At 37.7% G+C, this 19062-nt stretch overlaps 1 protein-coding gene across 1 annotated transcript in view; it reads right to left on the bottom strand.

The window, feature by feature from the left end:
* Nucleotides 1-18800, bottom strand: part of LOC130551104 (gamma-aminobutyric acid receptor subunit alpha-2-like) — a 19680-nt gene extending 880 nt beyond the window's left edge. The window contains exons 1-3 of the mRNA XM_057328657.1: nt 18594-18800; nt 10086-10229; nt 6582-6734 (exon numbers count right to left, since the gene is read on the bottom strand). Coding sequence (XP_057184640.1) covers nt 6582-6734; nt 10086-10229; nt 18594-18651 — 355 coding nt within the window. The 5' untranslated portion in view covers nt 18652-18800. The remainder of the gene's footprint in view (nt 1-6581; nt 6735-10085; nt 10230-18593) is intronic.
* Between the last annotated feature and the right edge of the window lie 262 nt (nt 18801-19062).

Raw genomic sequence — 19062 nt, 5'->3', positions numbered from 1 at the left:
GAGAAAGCCCAGTGCCAAAGAACCATCACATATGGACAGTTGCTGAGAAACTTGTGGCTGCTTTCAGCCCAGCACTGGGTGTAGAATCACTGATGCATGATGTGGAAATCACCAGATATGAGCTAGCCTCATTTATCAATACAACGAAAATCATGATGGAAGGAATCAGAGAGGAACTTCGAGGAATACGGCTTACCGCACTCCAGAACAGAGTGGTCCTGGACCAACTCACCGCAGCACGCGGAGGTGTTTGTGCTATGATTGGAGAGACTTGTTGCACGTACATTCCAGACAATGACGCGGATGGACATCTTATCGAACAAGGAATAAATAACATCACCATGTTATCCACAATGATCACAAAAGAAGAAGTGAATTCAGAATCTTCCATTTGGGACTGGTTCAATAATATTTTCCCAAATCTACATAACATATTGATGTTGGCAACCTGCATTCTCTTGCCCATTTTGTTATTGTTATGTTTTTGGCCATGTGTCATGCAGGCTATTAAGAGAGCTAACACGTCTGCTCCTCAACAACAGATGGTTGTTTATTCAGTTAATACTGAACGTATCTATGAAAATGAATAGATATGTCTTTGTTCTATAGTGGGTTATAAGCAGGTGTTGTCCGTGTTACGAGATAACCAAGATGGATAAGATGGATTTTTATTAGCTTTCATACTTCGAGTAATTACTTAAGGATTTCCCCCACGCATATACTTACACATTTCTTATTACGGTTTTGTTGACATTTGCCTGCACTCATTCACTTTGTAGTATATATTCCTCGTCAGAAATTAATCATGTGTGGGACTCTTTTTGAGTCCCAAAGGGGGGAATATATTGTGTAATTTCTGGGCACAAATAGATATGTTTTTACATGTATTGAGCACTGTTTTTCACCACAGTTATAAATGCACTTGATAAAATACCTAAAAAGTATTGAGAAGTATTCATAGGAACATTAGTACATAGATGGGTTGATCTGAAATCATATTCAATAAGGATAATTACATATAAGTAGGTTTATGATGATAATTTGATTATTTGAAGAAGAATTGATGATTTAATGACACAATCTGTACCTGTAACCAATGATTGTTCATATAAATGCACTTAATGTCACTTTAAGCATGTTTAAAGCACATTTGGGACTTTGTAACAAGGTAAAATCCAGTGATGTTTATAGAGGCCTAAGGTTTGAAGCCTGTTGTGCTCTCTCTGAAACCTGGGGATTTTCCACTGTTTAAAAGTAACCATGATTACGCACGTACGCCACGCCGTCTCGTATGGAGACCATGGCTTGTTTGGTGGTCTCGTGTAGTAACCATTGTATGCAAATTATTTTAAAAATGATGTAATAACCAGCGTACCTCCATTAGATACATACCTTGTTACCTGGGACTTATTGGTGGCAGTCAATTAACAATTGGTTAATAAAAATAAGAGATAACAGGAAAATACCTGATTGGTTTCAGAAGAGACCACCTTTCAGAAATTTTACTATAACTGTAGACTGGAAAACACTTGGTTTTTAGATGACTTGGAACATCTCACTTTGTTTGGCTCGAGCAAATAAAGTTAACTCCTTGGCACCCGGACCTTCCTTGTCTGAGAGATTTTTTGAACTACAAGACTGATATTTTTCCACAACACTGCTTATCGCCCCAATCTTTAGGATGATACTTCATTTTAAGCCTATTTTTGTAATCCATTTTATCATCCGCCATGTAAACTTTGTCAATATTATCACACCTCTCCTCAATAAACTGCACAATTTGATCACAAATCATCCGTGATACTCAGGGTTTGTTTGAGTATTAGTAATAGTAATGTTTACTTCAGCAAATACAGCTTAGTATTGACATATAGGTAGATATCTGTGTGGGCTGAACACTAATTCTAGCAAATCTCCTTTGAAGACTGTGGGTGTGCAAGGGCTAATGGAGAGGGCGGTCAGCAAAAAATGAGGGGTTGAAGATGAATTATGACCACACACCTGAGCGAGCCGTGCTGCACGCTTTGGCTTTATCTTAAAAATGATAGAGTTAGCTCCGGTTTAAAGACAACGATAAATACAGCAGAGCAAAGAATTATGAGGAACAAAGGATAAAAGAGAAAAGACCGGAGGCGTATGATGGTGCCAGAGGCAGAACACAAACACGAAGGTGTAATTCAGTATTTACTGAAGGTAAATACTATGTTTGGTAGCTGTAGAAACAGTGGGGATTTTGAAGGGGGCTGACGGGAAAAGGCACAGGAGGAGGAAACCAGGCATACTGAATGATAGGAGCTCTGATTCAATACCCGGTGAGCTACCTCGCTGTCTAAACTCCCTGCTCTCTAAGTGTGCATACTAACTAAACTGGAAGCAACTAATGAAACGTCTCAGGGCTCACTATTGATACAGTGCCCTCCACTATTATTGGCACCCTTGGTAAATATGAGCAAAGAAGGCTGTAAAAATAAATCTACATTGTTTCTCCTTTTGATCTTTTATTAAAAATATATACAATATTCCAACATTTCATTAAAGTAAAACAATTTGAAGTAGGGGGAATATCACATTGAGAATTTTTTTTCTCTAATACACCCTGGCCACAATTATTGGTACCCCTAGAAATTCTTATGAGTAAAATACCCCCCAAGTATATTCCCATTGATATTTACATTTTCTTAGCACACCAAGGTGACTAGAAACATGCCGTTGTCCAGATATGACTTCTTGTTGCACAGGAGAATAAATATTAGTAACACAAAGCCCAAACCCCCTTAATCATTCATCACAATGGGTAAAACCAAAGAATATAGTTCTGATGTGCAATATAGTTCTGTTGAGCTACACAACATACAAAATGGCTTTAAGGAAATAGTTAAAACAATAAACAATGTCATTTCCAACATCAGGGCAATGATCAAGATGTTTTAATGGACTGGAGATGTTGAAAATCAGCTTGAAACAGGATGTGTGTCTATATTGTCTAACTCTTCAAAGAGCACAGATGGAAAATTGCAGTAATCAGTTGAATTTTGGGGTCAGAAAGCATTTAATAAAAATAAAGGAAAACTGCACTTCCATCACCACAAGTTGTTTGGGACACTGTTCAAGAAACAAATCTTATGCTCTTATGCAAAAATAAACTGCACCATATTAATCTGCCATACTGGAACTTCAACCAGGACTGGGGTCTATGGCCATATGGAATGAAAAAAGAGTTTTTTTGGCAGCAATAACACAAGATAGGTTTGGTGCACACAGGGATAAAAGAATGCCCCATGTCCACAGTTAAATATATCACCAGATCTTCATTGTTGTGAACCTACTTTTATACCAGAGGTTCTGGACATTTTGTTCAGATACATGTCATCATGTTTTATATCAAATACCAACAAGTAAAAAAATCAAAACCTGACTTGCTCTGCTAGAAATATTATAATGGGTTGTGGTTAGATCGTCCATCAGCACACTGGTTCAAAATAAACATCAACATCAATAAAAAATGGGTCACTGAACACAAAATCAAGATCCTGCCATAGCCATCCCAGTTCCCTGACCAGAACCCTATAGAAAATGAGTGATATGAACTGAAGAAGAGGGAGGACCAACATTTGAAGGATCTGGAGAAATTCTTTATGGAGGAATGGACTCAGATGACTCTCAATGTAATCTCAAACCTCATCAGACTGAAAAGAAAACACTCAGAGCTGATTTTCTTATAAATTAAGGTTGCGGGGTGAATTAAATACAAGAGTGCCAATAATTGTGGCCAACATATATGGAAGAAAAACATTTTTTTCTCAATGTGATATTCCCCCCCACTTCAAATTGTTTTCCTTCAATGAAATGTTGGAATTTTTTAAATAAAAGATTAAAAGGAGAAACAATGCAGATTTATTTTTACAGCCTTCTTTGCTCATATTTACCAAGGGTGCCAATAATTGTGAGCAGGGCTGTAACAATAGAGTGTGACCAAAGTACCTTGAAGTGACGTTATCCCACTCAGCGCCATGTTTGCATTGACTTCGGGTAGATGTCGATAAGGTATCTTGTTCTGTCTTTGTTAGGAGTGTGTCTATGAGGCTGTTCAGGTATAGAGTTAACAAGCTAGTTTGGTGGCTCTGACATTGTAACTTTACATGAAAGACGACGTCAATATTTATGAAATAATGTGACATTACTGTATAAAAAATGTCACATTTGTTCCCAAAATGAGGAGATGGCTTTCAGTGGAAAGTTTCTCATTAAAAATTTGCCCAGAATATTCAATTGTATAAAAAGGATAATGAGCAAAATGACTATTAACATATACTTGGGTCCGCAAAGCGAGAAGACAAATATTTTTAAAGAATACGCAATTAAAACCTCAAATTAGCATTTATATTTTTAGCCTAAATGATCTCAAACCTGCACTGCAGTGTTTTCTCCAGAATTTTGCAGAACAATATGTCATCCCTGTTTCCCATTATAGACTTACATTATAGCAGCCCGCCAGTCTAAACTGTCCCGCCATAGTTTTAAAACAACCTATAAACATTTGAACACTTGTCATAATGACATTAAAGGGGATGTCTGATGGAATTTCACTTCTTTAAATTTACTTAGTGAGTAGTATAGCTGTTTAAGCATAAACAACATCTCCCATGTCGCAATGCTCAAAGTTCACAGAAAAGGAAGATATTTTTCTTAACAGAAATGACTTTTAAAATTCCACAATGAAACGGCTTGTTGGGACACAACCAACTTTTTCCTGGGCTAGTGACATCATGAAGCCCAAAATGTACATTGACCCTGCCCTCTGGAACAGAGATAGGGTAATGGGTGGGACATCTCAACACACACTCTAAGTAGACCAATCACAAAAGACTGGCTCAGCTCGACCAATCAAAGTGTTTCGGAAGGAGGGACTTAATTCATAGAACCAACTCAACAGCCTGTTTTCTGAGAATCGAGATGAGGTTGTAAAACACGGGTGAAATATGTAATTTATAAAGCATTTTTTGAAAATCGAAACATAGGCAAATAGGACCCCTTTAAAATTGAAATAACATTACTCATAATAACTTTCAAATAACATGTAAATACAACACAATAATGTCACAAATATGCTAATTAGCATGCAACATCATCCATCGCCATATTCTCACAAAACCCTGTCGGAAAAACTGCGTAGTGTTTGTTTTGTGCTGCGTGGCCCTTTAAACGGTTCACATTTCACAACTAATCAAAATATGATTTCTTTAACCGCGGTGTTTAACATTTGGCAGCAGTGAGAGACCACGCAGGAAACCCTGCCGCACTCGATCAGCCGTTGTGTTCAAAAGGCTCAGATTTTCTTATTTCATTCCGCAGCCGACTGCTGAAATCTTCGCATCATCAACACTAACGCCTTCCAGAGTAATGCTGGCAGGATGAGCCCTGCTCTGCACCTGATGCTCCGGCCGGAGCCAGAGCAAAGTTGATGCGAGCTCAGAGCTCAACAAGCAATAATCTCTTAACACCGGATTGGATGTGAAAAGCCTGCCGGGGGGAGATTCAGTTCCGATGCATTTGGGTTTACGTATCCTGTCTGCGTCCCGCGAGAGGCCTGTCAGCATCACTTTCTCTGACTTCATTTCGTTCCAAGTTTGGGTCGGACTAATCTGTAATTAATTAGGTGCTTGCGCGGTGGCTGAGGTAATTACAAGTCAATCCTGTGATCCTTACACAGTTTCAAAACAAAATCCATCACTGTCCAACCGCAGGGCTGCTCAGTGACCGCACTCACCCAGGGTTTGGACAGGCTTGTAAGAGTGAAATTCAAGCGCTTTTGCAGCACTTTAACAGCACCTACGCGAGGGCAGGTTGATGCCCTGCTCCCACACCGCCCAGTAGAATTAAACGTACAACATATAAACCCTCTGCCAGTGATTTTAAAGTCCAATTCTGCCTGTTTTCTGGTGCGAAATGACTAAATGTAAGTGTTCACACAGTGAACTGTAAAGTCATAAGGCATTTTTGTTTTTGAAAATGTAATAAAACCTAGTTTTAAGTTTTAATGAAGTCTCCATACTTTTTAGAGGTAACCCATAGAATTAATATTTTCCATTTAAAGCATGTATAATGTTATTAAAATCCTATAAAATATTTCCGGCCAATAGAAAAGTAACCTTTTTATTCACCGAAAGCACTTCCGTAAAGCAAAGCTTGTAAGCACGTTTTAATGAAAACAAGAACTGTTGTTGCTTACAAGGTGCAATGAGGTAAACAGAAATAATAAACTGTTTTCAATTCCAAATAATATTTGTTCTTTATCAAACGGTACATTCTACAAAATCCTAAAAAGAAGTTAAAATCCAACTTTTCAAACTCCGTACAAACTTTCATACAGAACACAAACTTTTAATTCCATCCGTGGTGCTCTCATTTACTCAACGCTTCCTGTCGTTTCATGATGGTGGATAAAAACAAGGAAAAAACAAAAGCATTCTTACGACTATACAAAGCACAGCGGCACGGTTTGATGTAGCCTCAAAATTTAAACAGTATTACTTGCGGAGTGCATCTGCACATTAATAAACAACAGAGATGAAAATCCTCACCAAAGACGGTGCGCGCCGGCACAGACTCGCGGTTCAGCCAGAAGGACACCTGAGAGAGGATGACGGTCATTATGCAGGGGAGATACGTCTGGATCACGAAATAGCCAATTTTCCTTTTCAGATGGAAATACGTTGTCATCACCACATATTCTCCTGTACAAGAAATGATGAAGAGAGGAGAGAAACCATAAGAGACAGAATGAATTATTGATACGCCTCGCTCGCACAACACATTGACTGAAATATTCTGATTTTTTGACGAACATGGAGTGGATGTTCTTGCATTAGCAGCAGGAAGAACGTGACAGACAATTCTCAATCCCAACATTCATCTCTCGCTGAACCTCTGACAGGCCTCGAGGGGGACATGATTATCTCATTAAAATCAGAGGTTGAACGGCCAATTTGCAGTGCTGACATCATACAGAAAAGTATGAATTTTTCCACATTTTATAAGAATTAAGAAAAATATATTGTGTTTCTTGGCCATATAGTGACACTACACTTTAAAAGAAAAAAACAAGCTCATTATACGGGTTAAGAAAGATGCGAGCGGGCGAGTAAATAATTACTGAACTTTTCGCTTCTGGGTCAGCTATCCCTTTAAGAGACCATAGGTTGAAAAGCAGAGTTTTAATTGAATCAACAATCTCTGGCTGCACTGCGAGGCAGAGCAGAAAACAATTAAAATGACAAAATGAGGAACAAACGGATGCTTCTTGTGCTCTACAAACAAACATGAGAACATTTGTCTTTTCCATTTCAGCTGAGGGAGATGGTGAAATGCGTTTCATCCACAGGCAAGCCGATGTGAAACCCTTTCACCAAAGCTAGCGTACACCCGGGGCTGTTTGAATGCATCTTAATAGTGTCTGTCTCTAAATAATCATTGCCTCAGAACAGAGCCTTGACATATGGCTTTTATTAATGCAGAGGATTGTCGTGAGATCAGGCAAGGCAAATCAAAGCCGGCTTTATCTATGGAAACAAGGAGTAAAAAAGTTATTCTGCACCACGCCATTCTATTTCACATCAACTGCTGGTTGCAATCTCACTGAGCCGTAATATGAATGAAGCAGAAGACTGATGGAAAGAAACTTGGTTGTGGGCGTCAGGGGTTAGAGGTTAACAGGTGAGCGCAGCTATCAGAATCTTAAATCAAGTGTTCAGAGCTCGATCAAAGCAGAAACTTGTTGATTCACAAAATAAAAAAGTGGACGCGCTGTCAGTCAGAGAGGCATCTTTTGTGTACTGTGGGGTACATGTAAAGAATGAATATTCTGTCATCGTTTATTCACCTTCATGTCATTTAAATCCTGTATATGACTCTTTTATTAGTGGAACACAAAATAAGATATTTTGAGAAATGTATCAGTGTTTTGTGTCCATGCAATGGAAGTTAATGCGAGTTAGTGTTGTTTGGTTACCAACGTTCTTTAAAATATCTTGTTCTGTGTTCTGCAGGAGAAAAAACTCATACATGAGGGTGGGTAAATGATGACTTTTTGGGAGAGCTATGCCTTAAATAGATTCAGAATCGTAGAATTGTTCATATTTATATAATTGTTAGTATTTATATTCATATGTAACTAGGGATGCACGTATCGGCCCGATACCAAGCTCATGTACTCGTAATGACACACCGATACCAAAGACCGATACCTCACGTGACATACATAGAGCCCTATGATTTCCGCAATGCGCAAAACGCGGACAGGCATTTCCTAACAAGAAATTAGCGCTGAACAGCTAACAGCTAACGTAACATCTAACGAAATATTCAGATACTGTTTAAATATGTATTCTGCTTGTTTTGCGTTACTGTGTGTGAAAGAGTGGTGCGGTTGCGTGTACTGAACGCATTGTGCTTGTGGAGCTTTCAGCGCCAGCGTTTCAAAATTGGTATCGGTGCATCCCTATATGTAACTTCTTAAAGCTGCAATCCGTACGTTTTTGGGTTAAAAATATTCAAGTTATTAAGCAAGTGCACGAAAAAGTGTTGAAATTTGGTTTTCAATGATTTGTAACAGGTGTTGGGTACGATTTCGCATTAGTTTGACATAATGAGACTTCAGCCCACAAGATAATTAGGCGAAGTAACCTGCACTTTTAGATTTCAAACATAGGTGGCGATAAAGAGGCAAAAGTTACTGCAGCTGAAATAAAAGTGTTTAATAAATCAAGGAATTTCACTGGTGTTTGACTATTCAAGTTTGGTGACAACCCCTACAATGGCCGACTTAAAATTGCAACATTTTCTTTAAAGTGTAAAATAAACAATTTCCTTAACTGCTTTGCCTCTCTCTGGGGTTTAGGGTCTATTTCCTCTCTCTTTCATTTCACTTGTGCACGTTGTCGTATTGCACACACACTTTACGCGTGCGGTCGCACAAAAAGGTTCTTCCTGCTTCACGGAGGTCACGTGACCCCAATAACTGTGACAGAATGCAATCGATAAACTTGCAGCTTGCAAAGCAGACCATATAAATTACTTTACAAACAGGCAAAATGGAATTTGTAAGCGAATGCCAAGCTGGAAAAACATTTGAGTGGGAGGCAAGCGAAATTCATTCATTCATGTTGTCAGGTGCAAAATGAGAGATTTCATAAAAGAAGCACTGGTGAATGTGTACAGGAGAGTATAGATTCATGCGTATAAACAAAAGATCCAGAGTTTTTTTCATTATCCAGCACGCATCTGTAACCGTACACTTCAAATACTGACAAAGAGAGGCAGATGTGTTCTTAATACCTTTTAAAAGAGTGACTGCAGAATTTAGTATGAATACAACTATTATGGTGGTGTACAAAAAATGTGAATTTTGTGAATCGCCCAATCAGATTGTGGCTGAAACTGTGCCAAATGACCAAATGTAACAGTTTGAGCTTCTTCAGACAACAGACTACAGATTCTTTACTAATCTGACTGTATAAAATGAATGTTCACACATGCTACCAGTTAAAAGTTTGAGCACATTTCATTGTAAAATCCTTAAAACTGATCAAAAATGTTGAGCAAATCTTTAAAGCAACTATTTGCTAAATTACACCTCTGATTATTATGGGCATTCTCACAACTAAATGTATCCCGGATTGCTCTTTGAAAGTGCATCCTGGGATGCTTTTTAAAATCGATTTCATAGACAAACATAAATTGTGCTTACATATGAATTTCTTTTTATAAACTCACATTTTAATGACTTTTTGATGAGCTGGAAAGTAAAGAAAAGCAGCCATGGGAACTCCAATATTGTTTAATCATAAGCCAGAAGACAAAAGCGCAGCCAAATTACCTCAAAACGTCCGATAGAGTAACTGACAAAAATGATACAAGAATTTAGTGTATCATTGCAATTTAACAAAATATACCTAAATATTGAAATAATCTGAAAACGAAAAGTATTGATAAACTATCTAAAGATCCAAATGTCATGTCACTCCATGTCTACCCAGTTATGGATATACATTAAGACGATGTACTTTCACATGAAGAAAAGTAATTACCTGTACTGGAGCTGATGGTCTCTTTGCCAATGACATGGCCCAACAGGTCATACTGGTTGAGTCTAGAACCATCAGGAGCCACAGAAACAGATTTCTCATCGTCCGCCGTCCAAATGTAGACAACCTCATTGTTAGTGTAGGCATCTAAGACAGACAAACCATAGCAGATGGGGCATTGGTTTGGTCTGACTGACTGATTCTCACAAAGTCTTGGTTTCCACAAAACAAATTTCTGTTTTAGATGTCATGCTTAAAAGCAGGGGCGTGCACAGACATTTTGGGCAGTGGCCGAAACAAAAAAAGGGCACTAAGGGTTGGGGCAGGAGAAGACAGCACACGCTCTTATAGAGCATTCACACCAGAGGCGGTAAATGGCGCATTTCACGCGTAGTTGGACGCTTGTACATTTTAGTTTACTCGCTTCATTCACGTGAAATTCACTTCACAACAGACACGAATTCGCGTCATGGGAGGGGCTTCTGCCAGGCGGCTCCAGTCTCATTGCGAAATGGCTGACATGGATTTTGTTGAGACTTACCAGATTGTCCGACCTTCTCACTCACTTTCTTCCAAGCAAGATCCTTTTTATTCCTGTTTCGATAAAAGTAAGATGTATAGTACAGCTCCGGGTAGCCACATACAGTGACGATTATTTTGTCCTCCATTGTTGTTTCTGATATCTGCCTCCGCTCGCTACGTCATAATCACGTCACTACTAGAGCAAGCTCCTGATTGGTTAACGTGGCGCGAATTTTCGCCAAAGTTCATATTTTTGAACTCACGCGAATCACGCGTTACGCGTGTCAAACAGTCAATTCGCGCGAATCCCATCATTCGCGCCGCAGGATGTCTATCACGTCTTTGCATTGACTTAACATGTAAATCACTCGCGCTGAACGCTTCATTCGCGTCGGGTGGGAACCCAGCATTAGAAATGTCTTTCTACTCATTACACTGTAGCACTCAGTAAATATGTCAATCTATATTTTATGCTGTACTATGTTAAGGTACAACTCTTTTAAAACATTTATAGTAGCCAATACGGCATTTTCACAATCATTTTTCTACATTTCAAACATTTTTCAACATTATTTGCAGGTGCAAAAGCGATATTTACATTTATGCATTTGGCAGACGCTTTTATCCAACGTGACTTACATTGCATTTTACTATACATTTGTTTCTGAGTATGTGCATCCCTTGGATTGAACCCATGACCTTGGCGTTGCTAATGCCATGCTCTAACACTGAGCTACAGGAAATATTGATGCATTAACAAATGATTCAATGGTTTTTACATGCTCTCCTGCTATCTGGGCTACTATTTATATTAGTTAATATCCAGTCTTACTAAATATAAAGTCTTACTAAAATGTTTTTATACGATATATGTTATAGATTACTGGTTTCAACTAAGAAAATAGATAATGGGGAATGTACTGCACTGAAGTTACAGTGTGACAAACTGTAAGCTTTGTGAAGGCATTTTCTACAAAGTGTGCCAATAACAGCAAATTTTGTGTTATTTTATATGAGATTGATACAACAATTTGATTTGACAAGAATTCTCATTTTCTTATGAGAACATGGATATTTTGTACAAGTTGTTAGCAGTTAGCACCAATAATAGAAAACCAGGAGCAAAAGATTACCAACAAAAATACATAGAAACAATCAAATTATTTATTCTGCTTAGCAAGCACTGTCTGTAATGTGGATAATGTCCTAACAGTGATGGGATGAACTTCTGAAACTGTCGTCTTCACTCCAGCGTGCGGACAGAGACTGTCTGTGAGTGATACTTGGGAGCGAGCGGGAAAACAAGGGGCGGATAAGCAGAATTAGAGGATGTTTAACGGAGTGTTAATAGATATCTTTTAGCGGGGATCTTGAATGGATGCCTGCCCGGAGGTGGGGGTGGGGTTGGGAGGGGCACCTCAGAGGATGAGGGCAGAGGGGCAGTGGCTCTAGCCACCGGGCAACCCCCTGTGCACGGCCCTGCTTAAAAGCATTATTTTCAAAACCTTTAACATGTTTTTGAATATATTTTTTAAATTAGACCTTAGGGATGTAACAATATCAAAACCTCACTAAAGCAGTAAGCACCAAGCTAAGCGCTAAAACTCCCTTAGCCGTTATAAAATGCACTGTAACCCACTACTTCGCGGGGCTTATTGCTTTTATAAAACGGTTCCATATGCGTAGCAAGGTTTCATAAAATAAAGTAAATAAAGTGATATTCAGGCTGTGTTATGCTGTCATGCATTATAAATCAGGGTATTTTATAACGGCTTAGAACACTGCTCAACCAATCAGAATCAAGGCCCAGAACTGACTGTTTTATAATATACGGTAATACCTTGGTATAACGTCCACAGTACGGTATTTATTGCAATATTTTAACTGAACAATGATGACTTGGAAAAGTGCCATAAGCATCCTCTTTTCTTTATACTCTAATCATAACTCTTGCTTAGAGGTGTGAGTTATAGTATGAGATAGGTCAAATGACCTAAAAATAACTTTTATAAAATAAAATAATTGCACCAGCCGGACCTTGCGAAAGGTTACATCTATTATTTTTTCTTACATTCCCTAGGCCCGGAAGACCTATCATTTCATACAGTCATGTGAACACGATAATATGAGACAATTTTGCTATTGCGAAAACACGATCTTGATAATATTGTTACATCCCTATTAGACCATTAAAATGTCATTACTGTAACAGCCTAAAAATGGCAATACCATAGCATAATTAGACAATAATTCGATATGTTTTAGAAAAAATATAATTGTAACTTTTTTTATGTTGAAAATAGTCCTTTAAAAGTTACATAGAATGAGAAAAAAAAATTCATTGACACTTTTTTCACTATTTTTCTCATTTTTATTATACATATATATTCTGTCAATGTTTTTATTTTTAATAATTTGAGAACATCTAGTAACTTTTTTCAGAATATTTTTGTTTTACATGCACTCTGAACGTGTTACGGTAATGCGATTGTAAAAATTATGATTTGTACAAAATAGAGAAAACAACTAACTTCACTGTGATAATTTTTTGTGTTACTGAATTATATGTTTTGCATTTAAAATCATTACTGCCATGATGTTTCAATGGTTTCATGAGAATGACCCGACTAAACATGGTGTTCATTTTTGCAGGGCATTATACTGCGTTGAAGTTTTTCCCATATGCCCATTGTGGTGTCCCCGCAAAGAAACATATTTTATTTTGACTTATTCGTTAGCGCAGTTGAATGTTTTGCATTGCATTCAGTTGTGTCATCTTTACTGCCCCAAAGGTACAGAAATGCAATAGCGAATATTAGCTCATTCAGAGGGTTAAACTGTACACAAAAAAGAAAAACTTTCTTTTAGGAATAGGCAGTGTTGCCACAATTGTATTTCGGTGTACGATTGACTTTCATTTGTGGCGTGATGCATGATTATAGCTATGAGAAAAGAAAATGCAAATGTGCATTGCTTTTCGACATTAGCTTTTCCCTTTGCTTTTACTTTGGCACCAAAAACGTCCAAAATGTCGAGCAATAAACACAAAACGATGAAGCGTTTTAATGAAACACAATGAGAAATTATGCTTTTAATAAAAATAAAAAAGTAATATTGCTCAAAGACGAAAGTTTAGATATTTTAAACAATAAAGTTTTATTTGTTTATGAAGGCCAAGAATGCCAAACTATTGTAGCCGTAAGACATAGATGCCTAGTGACTGAATCAAATCATGAAGGCATGCAGTTGTTTAACGCTATGAACACAAATGGTTACACAGATTCTTTCGGTCTGGTTGCCTTGTGAGATCAAGCCTCTACTCCCATTAAAGATTCAGTCTCTGGGTTGGAAAATACATTTGTAAATTCACACGCTAGCACAAAACAAAGCTCATGAAGAAGAAACGGAGGGCATTAGTGTGAATAAATGTATCTCAATGAGAGCAATTTGAATGCAACTTTAATAAAAGCCGGCTGCCCATGGGTCAGCTGCTCTCTTCCATTAGCCTCTGGTTCTGGTTCATCGAGTTGATCGTATATTTATTGGCGAACGTAACTTAAGACTTATTGTGTTTGAATACAGGAGAACGAACTTTAATAAGGAACAAAAAACACTTATCCCAAGGACCATGCGAAAAAACAAACAACACGCATACAGTGATAGACGCATGTGCGCCCACACGCTTCTCGGAGCAAGCGGGGGCAGAGCTGGCAGGCTTAGAGCTAGAAGTATAATTCACGCAGCAGGCAGGGGTTTGCTAATTAAATTTTGATGGCCAGAGAGAAAAGTTATTGTTTTATTCTGTTGGAAGGCCATTCATCAAAAGCTAAACACATCGACTTTAATGCCACTTCATCCATTATGAATCGTAACTGATAATGAAGCGCATTCGAATATGTATTTGCGTCGCGCGGAAGACGTTGGTTCTTATTTACGACCGGACGGGCGTGTAATGCTACAGGCTGTAAAAGGTCAGCTGTGTCACGGCTTTCACCATGTAATACGGAAAGTCTCAAATTTATTCTCTGGACTAAAACTCAATTAATTCTGAGGGTGGAAAGGAATTTGAAACAACTCGAATTAGATTGGAAGAGGACTTTTTTTTGACCATCACTTTTCTGTTCAACTCAGATCTATAATCCTGTGAATGACCTTGTGTAAGTTAATCAATAGCCAGTTGTAGGTTTTAAGGTGTTTTCTGGTTTAAAATACTGTATATGCCCCACAAAACACACAACATCTTGTTTAATCTAGTGTGGATATTTCCCGTCCCTAAAAATGAAGGAACGAGGAGCTTGTTTTGTTTTAGATTTCGCTCTCGTTTGGCCATTTTGCGTCAGCCTCGATTATAAATCATCCCGCTTGACAGCCGTACAAAAGCTGGGCACTCATTGTGCTAGTGTGAAATGAGCTTTTTATCTGTTTACTAGACCAACTAATGGAAAAGAAATAATAATTAGTAGAACAAGAAACAAAACAATGGAAGAAACCATGACAAGATTTGTAAACTATGGGAGTGTTTACGCACTGCTATTATGATTCATTCAATATTAACAAACAAATAAAATACTAACAGATATACAAAACAATATTCTAAGGAGATATGTCTGAGGTGTTGCGTAACCTCATGTCAACTTATAAAAATAAATTGACAAAAAATAAGACAATATACTCCAAAACGCAACTGTTATTGTTATTACTAATTACTTTACAATAGGGTAAGATATGGCCCTAAAACTCTATCACGATAATTCTTGGTATTTCTTGCGATAACGATAAAAATGACGATATATCCATAACGCCATCGACCGCTGTTTTTTGCATCAAGTGATAGTAGCTGCATGTAGTCTAGACCCTCAGAAAAACAAATATTATCAAAAAGTAAAACTTACCCCAAATCAAACAGCTCCTAAAATATACCTACAGTATTTTTGTAAATATAAAATATAATAGTGAGATTCGACTTCAAAAGGTTGTAGTAAAGAAAAGTTAAATGAACTAAAGCTCAATAAAACACATCATGTCATACCTAAAACTGTCTATTGTTGGGTGGAAATGATCGATCGCATCACGCTGTCAATCACTCTCTCTTGAACTGTGTGAACCTTCTCTTCTCACAGCAACATACACTGAATCTGTCTATGACTCGCGCTACAGAAAGAGAACAGAAAAATGCGGATAAAAGAAATCTAATTAAATAATCCATGCTTTTATACGCTCATAAACGTATTTAAAATAATGTAATACAAACTCGCATTTGTACTGTATGTAAACAGGCAGCAGTGCTGTGCGCGCTGTGTCGCTATGAAAGCACATGTGGGCGCGAGCTGCGCACGGGACGCTCCGTTCATCCTGTATATAACAGGCAAGAAATCATATTAAACAATTTGCGCACGCGCGCATAACATCTAACGAATGTTTAAATAAATACTTTTAGCCAAACTAAATGTTGTGGTGTAACGCATTATGACTATCAACGAATACTTAACAAACAAATTAAATGAAACTAAACATTAACTCGGATGCATCTACAGTGCCAAACTAAACGAGATTTAGAGCTCGTCTTTTAGTGCAAACTCTTTCTCAGCTTCACTTCCGCCCTCTGCTATACCCGTTTTCGCTTTACATATGAGCTGTGAATGGGTCTCACAAAGAAATACGTCATCAACTAGAATTTATCGTTTATATCGCGGGAAGACTAATTCCTATCGTGTGGGGAATTTCTACCGGTATATCGCAAACGATATAATATCGCCCATCCCTACTTTACAATGCTAAAACTAAAACTATATCTTTGACAATTAGACAATATAATAAAACTAAGCTACTATCCATTGTTTTTCCACTTGTTACGTTGTTGAAATATATGAGAAAATACAAAAAATGGCACAGTCCTTCAAGAAATACATGTTTAATGCTCATTATAGACTACTTCGGAAAATATAAACACTGCACACGTTTAAACAAAATACAACAGAACAATTATAATCAAATCAAAATGTTAAAGATTTATTTATATATACTGTATGTATATTAAAAAATGAAACCTGAAATTTCTAGACCCGTGCAAATTGGTCTATACCAATCAGCATCAAGTATTCCTGAGCGTCATGTCATAATGGCACTGCGATACTTAGCACATGCCGTATTTTGACAATTGAGAGATTAATTACTGCTATAAAAATACAGCGTACTTAACAAAAACAGACTAAAAAGAGAGGGAAACATTTAACTAACATCAATCTAAACATATTTTCACATCATTACGTTCAAGCTCGGAGCTATTCATCAAATATCATCTATAATTTCTGGATACTCCCGTGCTTGGTTTACAGAGAATAAACAAGCCGCTATCAATATTGATAAAAATGTTTCCAGCGGCGCAAAACGAAATCAAAATCAAATCCGGCCTAAATCAGCGCTTTTTACTATCTCTCAGATCTTTTAACTGCAGTGAGAAAAAAAGGCCTGGAAACATGACACTAGGGCTGTCACGATTATTAAATAATCGTCTCATCGCGATTGTTTGACCTCATCGCGATGATTTCGGATCATCGCAATTATCGCACATCTCTATAGAAGACACTAGGGGGAGCTGTAGTGCATCTGCATATTGCATATTTTAGTGTATATATTGTTACTAAAGCATGGTAATACTTGTAAAATGTACCACCACAACACAATCACTTAAAAAAAAAACTAAAACACATACAAATTACCTGCAGTACAATTTAATATTATTTAAGCAAATCTCAGTGTGAAAACCAGTCTACCAAAATTTCATTAACACACAAGTAAAATTTTACTGTAGTCTTGCAAGTGAGAAAAAATTTGAAATCAAATTTTAATGGTGGCTTCAATTCACACCTGATCAATTTACTTCATTTACAAGTATTTGGTGGTTGTATTATTGACAGGTAAAAGCCTAAACCTTAAATATATGATGACCCAATTTTTTCCGATGCATTTCCAAGAAAAAAACAGTCTTGTATTCAGAACAATATGGTCGTTTCAATCGCTGAATCAAAAATGAATGAGAATTAAATGTCAAAGCTCAAAAACAGACAATTAATCGTCATAATCGCCAAAGCCCTAAAACAGACAATTAATCGCCATAATCGCAATGATTTATTAGACAATTAATCGTCAATAAAATTTCATAATCGTGACAGCCCTACATGACACATATTTAAAAAGAGAGGGAGAGAGACGAACTTCGGAATTGCGATGAAAGGCAGACCATAAAAAATAAACAAATACATAAAAGCAAATGACTGTCTGATTGGGGGATTGAGGCAACTCATAAACGGGTGTCGTTAACAGAGCCAGTAATTACACAGCCCACTTTACGAAGTCTTGTTAAGGAGCCAATTGTTCGCCATCTTTCTGTCGCATGCGATGCTGATCCAGCGCAGGGTCACCGTGCTGTGCTTGTCAGAAAGTGGCATTCTGGGAAAGGAGGTACTGCTGAAAATGTATGAGTGGAGGACTTTTGTTTTATTGCCCGGTGGGATGTTTTATTCATGCAGGCGTGACTGCTGCGTCACCGTGACCTTTGCTGTCATTGGCCGGGCTATTAATCTAAGGTTTAGGAAGGTTTAAGAGTTAGGAAACGCGCTCGCCTTGTTTCACAACTGATGAAGCAACTTAATGTTGCATTCAGAGGATGACGTTGTTTATGGTAAGAAGCAAATGCAGATGGGTAATGGAGTGGGCGTGGCATTTTGTGTCGTTCTAAAGCTTACAAAAGGCACTGTATCATTGGATCCTGTGAGATGTGTACAGAACGTAAACTACAGCATAAACTCGACTATCTTTGAGAGAAAACAAGATTCACGAGAGATTAACATGTTGAGATCATCACCCACCTAATCGTACAGAGCTCACGTGTGCACAAGTTATACAAGTCCACATGCTCCAGAAAATCAGACCAGCTACTGTGAAAATCAATAAAAATGAACTGAAAAGAACTAGATGGTGAACACTTACAGCTCCCAAACTTTAGTGGGCAGGCATGGGCGTCCATGGGAAAATCCTCCAGGTGCATAGGGCACTCAGCATGGATTGTTAATCTGTGTGGACAGAGAACAAGAGATTTGAAGTCAGCATTTGTATTTGCAATCCAGATCTTTTTTTTTTTAGCAAACTGTCAATGTGATTTTATCCATCAGGAATGAATCAGATGCTCATATACTACATACAGTATGAGCCAGACCTCAATTTTCTGTTAGTTTGCAATGGTAACATAATAGGCTGGAACATAGACTAAACACTACGATGGCTGACACAGAACTAAAATGTCGTCACGTTTCCGCTTCTTTGCCGAAGGAGATAACATATTTACAAACGCGTTCTGTAGAGCAGTTTTAATACTTGAGTACATTCAAAGTTTAGTCAAAAATGTACTTGAGTAAAAAAGAGAAAACACAAAAACATAAACAAGTATAATATTTGCTTT

This window comes from Triplophysa rosa, unplaced genomic scaffold (assembly GCF_024868665.1).
Source record: "Triplophysa rosa unplaced genomic scaffold, Trosa_1v2 scaffold63_ERROPOS2374434, whole genome shotgun sequence".
NCBI lineage: Eukaryota > Metazoa > Chordata > Actinopteri > Cypriniformes > Nemacheilidae > Triplophysa > Triplophysa rosa.
This window is presented reverse-complemented; position numbering and strand designations above follow the sequence as displayed.